Source organism: Saccoglossus kowalevskii, chromosome 17 (assembly GCF_978046115.1).
Source record: "Saccoglossus kowalevskii chromosome 17, keSacKowa6.1, whole genome shotgun sequence".
Taxonomy (NCBI): domain Eukaryota; kingdom Metazoa; phylum Hemichordata; class Enteropneusta; family Harrimaniidae; genus Saccoglossus; species Saccoglossus kowalevskii.
Genome location: NC_140657.1, coordinates 25,717,186 through 25,727,481, shown reverse-complemented (window position 1 = coordinate 25,727,481; position 10,296 = coordinate 25,717,186). Strand labels below are relative to the sequence as shown.

The 10,296-nt window shown below is 33.8% G+C and overlaps 1 protein-coding gene across 3 annotated transcripts in view; it reads left to right on the top strand.

Annotated features, from left to right (window-relative positions):
• The first annotated feature begins 383 nt into the window (after positions 1–383).
• The window catches only part of LOC100374571 (uncharacterized), a 49,717-nt gene continuing 39,804 nt past the window's right edge, over positions 384–10,296 (top strand). For all 3 annotated transcript variants that reach the window (XM_085491798.1, XM_085491797.1, XM_078008546.2), the window contains exon 1: positions 384–709. In XM_085491798.1, the coding sequence (XP_085347924.1) occupies positions 574–709 (136 nt within the window). In that variant the 5' untranslated portion in view covers positions 384–573. The remainder of the gene's footprint in view (positions 710–10,296) is intronic.

Sequence of the window (10,296 nt, the reverse complement as noted above, 5' to 3'; positions counted from 1 at the left end):
AATAGATACCGTAGATGGCGCTATAAAACATTTTTTTAACCCCAATACTCGATAAGTCGATGAATTGGATGTAGTAGTCGGCAAATTGGTTTACTAGTACCCCATGTTTCTAATGCACGATATATGTGGAATATTTGTACAAAAAAAATTGTATAAAATGTACTACTGTATTTGTTGGCGGAATCCAGGCTAGATGTTTGTTTGTAAACATGCATGTAGTGTATGGTCTATCAGCAATTTGAATATTTCGAGTGCATTATACCATTTACCCTATGATATATTGATTAAAATCTTCAGCTCAACAAGTCAACGTTGCTCATTTGTTTTGATGTGTTCCCAACCCTTACTTGTGTAATTTGCATATTGATAGCCTCGTTCTCGTGGACATCAAAATGGCCGACTTAGAACGAACATAGAGTGTGTACAGATGTTTTTCAGTCTCATGGAAATTTTCCTCGGATCTCTGGATTTAATAACCTGATCATCACCTAGCTGTAGTAATTTAGTCTATGCATGGCCATCTAGAGCTCCGCTGCTCGGACTCTGGATATGTAGCGTGATTTTAAAATTAATATGGGCCAACCACAGTCGAAGGATAAGCGATCGGCTGCGGGATCATTTGGTAGTCAAAAGTCGGGAAAGGCCAGCAAGAACAAAGAACCTCCTCCGAGATCGGACCGCCCCTGTAATGTGTTTGCTGAACACCAAGGTACGTATCCATGTTGCATAATTTACCCTATTTATCAGCCGTTAGCTCGTACCACAAAACAATTATTCGACGAGTTTTTGACGCTGTACTGGGCTTGTTCATAAACAGGAAATGACTTGAACACCCCGTACCCCGTGACACTTAATAAGCACTAATCTACACCAATGTTTTCCTGTCGCATATACTTTCACTGTTGTTGCAGCTTCCTCGTATTATTGATAACCGATTGTATTTCCTGATACAACAAAGTCTCGTATTTCAGGATATGTAGTTCATGTTTCCGTGTCTCACGTTCACGATATTTAATGATATTTAATGAATTCCCCTATCATGTGATATGAATGTATGGTGTCTGCCACTCCATATCATGGCAGCTATGGCTAATTCCACTTGCTTCACGTCTTGGACTTCCCGACATTCATCTGTTTTTATTATCCGCCTCCCCACTTTGTTTAAACAATCCCGTCGCCACATGTAGGACTCAGAATAGCTGCAGGCCGAAAGGCGACATACAATCACAGCGAGCTATCCGTGGAACGAACACCCGGCATGCTATAATTATGAATTACATAATCACATTGTACTTTCGATATAGAGGAATTACTGTCACTTTGCAACAGTCAGCATTGCAAAGGAGAACATGTGTCTGTCTTTTGTACCTTCACGGTGTGGTAGGCACAGAAAGAAAACGTTACATCTTGCTACCTTTCAGTGAGAGTGTCAGATAACCTCTCCTTGTTTACACAAGTTCTCTGACTTAAGAGGATATAGCATTGTGTGATGAGAGTTTCAATGCCACAAAACTTGCATCCAATTGGTGCTGGCAGTGCAGCTCTCAGAAATAAATAGGTGATGATAACAGTGACCCTTTCATCAAGTGTAGTGGCAAACAATCAGATCCATTCTGTGAGCTGTCAATGCCTGCTGATCAAAATTAAATAGGCCATTAAGTAAATATATTAGCCTTCCACTTCCCATTTAAATCAACACAATAATCCTTTTTAATATCATTACCGAAGGTCATTGTTGTAAAATTGATTTGATTTCCACCCAATATGTAAGCTATGAATTTCCAACCAGATGAAACCTTTCAAAATTGGAAAATTCTATTATTGGAGAATGCTATTGTAGTTCCTCGTAGAAACATAAATTCTGTTATATTGGGTACTCAGGGGAGCTGTTCCTGAATTGTACAGGGGGATGTTATTAGGATCACATTGATAGTTGACCAGCCATAAATTTATTACCCTTTATTAGTTGATGGGAAAAATGATTATAATAAGTGTAGTGTAAAAATATGGTTGATTTGTGAGAGCTTTGTTTGGTTTTCAATGGTAGCATTTAAGTTTCGGGTATGTGGGTGGATTTGTGATTTGCATTTACCCATTGGGTCGTGTCCTACATGTACATATGTCTGGTTTATCACTATATATACATTGTTAAGAGTGGAATGGTGGAGAATAATATACTTTAGTTCTTCGCGCAGGCAATGTTTTTTGCAACTGTTACCTTGGAGTTTGGTTCATACGTTGTAAAACTAATATAAAAAGTACTGCTGATATAATGAATCTCGGTAGATCTGATTCCATCGTTTTTACGCTTATCCAGATCCTCCATGCATCAGTCAGATTAGCTTTATTTTCACGTTTCAAAGAATATATATACACTGTACATTATATCATAAATTTGTACACAAATAATTGATTATATTTCACTTCCTGTCAATTTTAGATGTACGTTTTAATAATTAATAAGTGAGGTTCTTGGAAACAGTGTTGTAAACTTTTCCGAAAAGGGAATTTTGAGAAAGAAAACATAGTCGGAGGATTTAAATAGCTGTATGTATATATATTTCTGAATTATTTGCAGGTCATGACCTATAAATATATCCACTATTCCCATCTATAGCATTGCAGATTGGCATCTATATCTATGACGTGTATTATTAATATTAATGCAAAATAGCAATTTTCGTAAATGTCTTCTCGCCAGTGAAAAGATTATAATTTTCATTCATAATTGAAATATGGTTTCATCTCAAGGAAAACTAGGTGGCTTCTCATATCCAATTTTCTGATTGAGTTTTTTGTCGTTGTTATTTATACATTAGTTTGATGAGATGTGAGGATGTCATATGTATGTATATCAATTTTGATTCTGTGATTGCTTCATGTCTTTCAGTTCAAAATAATGCCTTAGGTGATGATGTGGTAGATCAATTGATAACATAATTATGATTGGGTGAATCATTGCCACCTCCCCTGTCGCACAATGTTAAATGAACCGTCTCATAATTCAGTACCAACAGTTTTGGTAAAACATTGTTTTGCACATTGATAAGTACTTAATTCTAATTTCTATTTTTTAAATTTTTGTCTAGATGGACACAATTTCCCATTTTCTACGGGCATCATATTTTTGAGTAAAAATATAGAAAAAAATTGAGTTGATGTATTCTGGGAGGAGTGACAACAATTGATCTTTTCTGCTAAGTTAAATAACTTAAAAAATACAATTTTATTTGGTATAATTGCATGATTTTGGTGATTTTGTATTTTTTAGTCTTGTAAAGATGTGAGATCTCGAATAATTTATGTTTAATATTATTGAACTTGAATGCTTCAACTGTAGCTAACTCTTTTAAGAGGTTTTCACTTAAAAAATAACTAAAAAAAATTGTCATCACACCTCTCCTAGCAGTAACATGCACTTTATAAAATGTCTTGCCTTGTATCAGGACCTACGTGGTTAATACAGATAATAAAATAAAAAAGTATTTTTAAAAATTCTCAAAAATATCAAGATATCAGAGACACATATATTGCAATGATAAGAATATGTACATTTGCTGAATCTATGCATTTGACAGGTCACAGTTGTCTGGTGATACGAAGAAGAAATCCATTTTTTACTGTATAGGTCTTAATTGTACCGTGGCTGTTATTTTCAATTATTTTGCTGATTTCTGAATGTGCTAAATCAAAACCCAGTATGCAAAGTTGACAATAGAATGCATTATTTTCTTCACAAATTAGTAATCCATTTAATATTTCTGCCTCTACAGTATTATTATTTCATTAACTTTGTTAACTTGGCAGATCCTATTATATTTGCCCATCTACTCAGACATGACAGTTAATTGTCTAGTTGCATACAATAGTATATATATCACTGCTGACTCGTATGGAAATTAGAATAGGCTGAATAATGGCCTTACCTTTAGGCCCTCGTATCATATCATTTTTCTTTACTTCCTTATATGGTCATGCCTTGTAGTAAGATGTCAGATATGGTGGAATCTATGTCGATTGCTTTCACTGGTGCATTATTACAGGAAAAAATTCTGTAAAATGAATTTTTTCATCTGAGGTCTACTTCTACTTTATTAGTATGTATTGCTGGATTTTTTGCGTCGTTTTATTTTTGCTTCCGTGTGACCCACAAGTCACAATTAAAATGTAGATAAGTTGTTCAGCTAGATTTTGTTGTTTTATTTTTATTTACTTCATCAAGAAAAAATACTGTTACTTAACCTATTAATTATTCACTTGGTTTTAATAGGTGATTTTCTGTTTACCTAGAGATATTGCGTAAAAGACGCAGACCGAAAGTCTGTCACAAAGATTGAACAATTTGATTTTGAATTAATTTTTCTTTTTTTATACCTCAATGTCGTAATGGCAATCCTTGAGAGGGGAATATGGCATTGAGATACCCTTACTTCATACATGTAGAAATTAATTATCATCAAATGTATATAGCACAATATTTTCGCGTTTGACGAACCCCACATGATGTTCAGAAGCTACTACAACGCTTTGACCTTTGTTTGTCCTGTTTTATCGTTCGATTTCACACATAACGTGGGATCTTGCAGTGCGCGGAAAATGGTCTAGTTTGCTATTTCCAGTGATACACTTGCAAGTTCGATTTGTTCAATGAAATATATGTGAACATGTAGTATTATAGTTCCTTTGAACTCATTGTTTCACAAGGTACATCCGTGAATTTAAAATTAATATTAATATAAATGTTTCTACAGTTTTGAAAATAGATTTCCTATGAAAAAAAAGCATACATGTATTGCATTTTTTCTATTACATGTATAAGCATATCTCTAATAAAGGCTCATTTGAGCTGAAAACTTCTTTACATTCCGAACAGCTTATGTACATATTAGGTGTGTGCACTTCTATTACACTATATAGAATGAATTCAGTACTTTATCATGACTTTTTATATTCACCAATTACCTTCTCCTTATTTTAGTGAGTCAGTATACTAGTAATTTATCTACGCGAGCAAAATGTGGTATTCTCTCCTCATGCCAAAGACTCCTATTCTCTGACACAGTTATCTTAATCATATTGCATCCAGTTATGTAAATTTCTATGTCTATAATCAAAATATTAAGTCATATTTTTTTAGTATCCACTATAAAATCAATGTTATTTTTAGTTTGATAGTGCTTTTATTGGAGATGTGCTTTTAATAAAACAAATAAGTAAATATGCTAGAGCTTCTGTGTGATTCATTAAATCTACTGCTGAACCGCTGGATTTCAACTATACTTTGAATAACTCAATGTAGGTGTAGATTCTCACTAATTACTGCAAAGCCTTAGCAGAGATTAAATTGAATTCCTCAGTGGTGTGATCAATGTGGATTTGCAGTTCGTCTTGTCTGTATACTGACAACCAAATTAAACTCACTGTCCTACAGCTACATTTTGGTTGTGTGTGTGTGTTTGTATCTAATTGTCATTGATCACTGTAGGTTTCATTGTCCGATGAAAGTAAGCTTGTTGGCGCCTCATTTCAACTTCATACTCACTTCAGTTGACCTGAAAACGTTGTACATGTGTATTCTGTTCATCAAGATTTATGATAGCTTCTGGAACCAGGAAGTAAAGCCACGCTCTAGGAAGCAAACACTATGGCTTTGGTATTTTTATTACAATATACAGTCTTGAGTCAAAGAATCCATTGAATTCATGATGGCATTGTGTTTGATAGGGGTGCAATAATTTAAAATAATAATAGTGGTGGGACTTTCTAATTAACGATCGTTAGTATAAAACTCACTGTATTCCATGCTGCCAGGTGTTCATGCAAGCCCAGAATAATCACTTACATTGTAAAAAGTATATTTTTCTGACTTCCCCAGGGTTGTATGATCTGAATAACTACATTGTACATGTGCAGTGGGCTGGCTAACCATCCCAAGACCTGCAACATTTGTATTAGCATATATGAATATTGCACACAATTACCATATTTGCATCGCATACAATTGCATAAATTACAGAGGCAGCAATTATTGTTTTAACATTACTGCTCAGTTCTAGGCTTGATCCATTTTACTGTGAGACATGCCTGAACAATCTGGTCGTAGATGTTCTTGGAAGATATTATAGAACAGGCAAGCCTATAGTTAATTTAATATGGTCTTGTGTGTAGAAAAGATATTTTGTACGCACTAGTGTAAATGACAGATGTATGTCCTATGTAATAATAATAAATCATATTTTAATGATCCATTAAATAAATATATAGATTTTGTATGAGCGGTTTTAGTGAAAATGGGGTTTCTAATAGAGCAAATACAGTATGGCGATTTTAATAGTTGTAGAATGTCAGGAATAATGTTATGCAGCTTAAATCGATGCTTTCCTGTGCGTTTATTCTAGAGGAAGTATCATAATTTCTCTAAATAGTTTGATTTATCAACTCGTAAGTAGAACTTGACATCAAGCTGAACCTATACTTGAAGAATATATAAATAATCTTTATCCTAAGAATTGCCTTTACATTGTATTGTGTGTACACATACCTGAAAACGTCACCCAAAAGGGCATAGGTCGTGATAAGATACAGTGTCACTGAATCGTCATAGCAACATGTGTATAGATATAAATATATATTCATACACAGACAATGCAGATTAAATGAGTGCTTAGTGCATTTAGATAGAATAAGGTCGTGATATAAAATTGTCAACTCCGTGTACTTGCTATGTACTGATGTAGTGTAATTCCCTGTGGCCATTTGTCAACGTGTCGTAGAGTATGTATTCTGCGTTATTTGAAAAGCATGTAATGCCCTAAAAAGCTTTTGAGGCATCCTTGAATACCTCAGGGTAGACCTAATGTACATTTCATACACATTGTATGTTATCATTTTACATTCGTATATTTCAGTTTTGTATAGTTGTTCTATCATAGACCCTGATTTTTAGGGTCTATAGTTCTATTAATAATAAAATTTATCGCTATATGTTTCTTAGAGAAACATGCGTACATGTATATGTGGGGAGAAAGGTGATTCAAGTTTGCAGTGGTGTCAGTAACATATTTTTAAATCACTTTAATTTGGCAAGAGACAAATACTGGGTATTCAGTGAAAATCATGCAAATTTTGTTGTAGTAAAAATTCTCATAATTCATCCAAAGTAACAAAAATGTAACTGTTTACAGTGTATATTTTTCTCATGCTTCCACTATTACATCCTGTTTCTCTTTATCTCACATCAAAGAAGCCCTTCGTACATCATGTGGTACAATCCCATGATGCATCTCACTTGCTGTTGTGTACAACTTCCTGTGATGAGAGAATAATGGTATTGTTATGTGATCATTCTATTGTTATCTGAGCAGCAACTGGAAGCTTGACATCTCTCCATTGTTCTTATAAGCCATGGGAGTACCACTATGCATCATGGGAGTACCACTATGAACCATGGGAGTACCAGAGTGCACCATGGGAGTACCACTATGCACCATAAGAGTACCCCAATGCACCGTGGGAGTGCCATTGGGCATCATGGGAGTACCACAATGCACTATGGGAGTACCACACTCCTCATACAGTATGGCTTCTTTTATTAAAATTACTAGTGATAACTCCAAATGTTGTTATAATTTTTCAGTTTATTACTTTAATTTTATTTCTAAAACCATTCCAACATTAACATTGTCAGGATTTGGCGCTATCAATATTACCAAAACATTAACTGGGCTTTGTTTCTTTTTATCTGGAATACAAAAGTGAAGATTTCTACCAATAAATTATTAACAGCAGCATATAGGTACTATACATAACATGAAGTTGTTACATATCAAGGTTTTTTCTCTTGATATAGAAGGTATTTCTAAATATTGTCCATGCATGTACACATATACATATAAATACAAAGTAACAGTAGTGAGACTGCATTCTCTCAAGTTCAATACATACCAGTACAGGGATAATGTATCTTTAATCAGCTGTCATCTGCTGTGTTTGTTGTATTATGTGGTCAAGGCTGGACAATGTACATGATATTGCACCCTACTGTGATGAAAGTCAGTACTGCACACCGCCTGTGTTGCATCCAATTAGTAAAACAACACTGTTGATTTTCCATAAAACCACAGAGATCATATGATCCTACAATAAATATTGCAGCAAGGGTGTTTTATTTTTCATGGATATTCTAGCATGTCCAACATTTTGCTGGTACTTCTCATACATTAGGTGACCTTGACCATGATCGTTCAGTTAAAATGTAAAAGTAAACATGCATGTTAGTACATTATACATTTGTATGAACTGTATATACCTTAGAAAGTAAGGACATGTACATGTAACTCCTGTTTAAGCGTGGACTGTATAGATTATGGTTTAAAGATGCCATACGTACAAGAACATGTCATTTTTATTATAGTTGAAAATTACATTGCACTATGATTTATCATGATATTGTTCTTGTAGCACTCAATATACATGTGCACTGGTTGTTTTGTGTTTTAGTGTTTTTGATTTTTCATTGATCAAATACTTGCACTGGTGTGAGTCTTGCAAACGTATCATTTTAAGTTGATGATAAATGATAATGCAATTTGGAATATTGAACAACAATGTATGTGTTTTGTGAATATCGTTTCGTATCGTTCAGACAGCGGGAAATGCAACTTCTTGTTTGCAACTTACATATATGTAGGTTGTACTTTCTAGTACAGTTATCCAATTAATGCATGCATAGAATTGTATCGCATCATATTGTATTGTATCGCATCATATTGTATCGCATCGCATCATATTGTATTGTATTGTATTGTTACCGATATATACTTTATTTCAGATGTGAGTCTGTGTATTGCATATAGAAACAATTTTGTTGTTTACTACTTTTTGAAAACATATCCTATAACAATATTTATATTTGTCTCAGTACAATGAGTAAACCAGGCTATATCAAATCTAAAAATGATAAAAAAAAATCCACTTTTTAAAATGATAAACTTTAATAGGACTAGTTTAACAATATTGGACTGGATTAAAATTAATTTGTGTTAATATAAAAAATATGACAAGTTTGTTATTGATAAGAATTGCATGCTAGAGAATATTCATGATCGTCTTCTCAGCATGCCATCATCATTATTGAATAGTTTATATAGATAGTCATATTGATATCACCACTTCCAGATTGCGTTTCCAGTGATGATATAGGTGACACCCACATGATCTCCCAATGCGATTTCATCCTAAAAATAGACAATGTGTTTTCAGTCAGTTCTTTGCTTTCTTTATTTTCTCTATATGTCAGTGTGTGTGTGTACAAGTAAAAGCACCTTGGTAAAGTGATAATGTCATTATTATTGATGCTGGCTGGTTGTATAACAGTTTAACCTTTTTCTTGCCACCCCCCCCCCCCCCCCCCGCGCTAATCAATGTAAAAGGTTAGGATTAAACCTGTCATCAGAGTTCTAGGCCACGATTTTTTCACAGTTAATTTTGTTACATTTATCATTAACTGCTGTGACCCTCAAACACATGTTTTCGTACATTTTTTTGAAGGTCATGTTTTTTTTGGTGGGGGGGGGGTAAATATGCTAAGGCCAACTGAATATTATGTATGCCATCGATAACCCTACCCTACCTTGATAAAATAATAATGGTGTAAAACCACACAAGATTGAGACTTAAACAGAATTTATTATCCAATATGGTTCCAAATTGGTGTGACTTTGCGGTACAAACATTGTTGAATATTTGTCTGTTTATACATGTATGAGAGTCATAAAGTTATTAAATGATGTGTTATGTGTAAAAAATGTGTCTTACCGTTTTTGAAGTTATCACATTGAGGTATAAACAGTTTATACCTCCATGGTTATCAGAATAACACAATAAATATTTTGTTTCTGTCTATCCAGTTTTTAAAAAAAATGTCTCTGAGCATTATATACTGAAAGGTCACCTTCCATGACCTAGTGCTTCATAAACATTATCGTGAAGTTATTATTCAAATTTACCACACAACAATATCACCAATTTGTGTTATTTGTACGTAATAGAAATCTAGTCATAAGCATGTTGTAAAACAATTTTTTTTCAACAAGGAAATAAATCTCTTGTTTCAAACCTTAGTGAGATAATGTCCCTTGCTGACCAAATCCTGAAATGAACATGGGGTCATCCGTGTATAAGTAAATTGTGATTTAATTAAAATGTTTAATTATTCGTATTCATTATGTCACTAATGAAATAAATATATCATTAATACTATGCCCGCTGAAAGATTCAGTGGATGGTCAAAGTGAA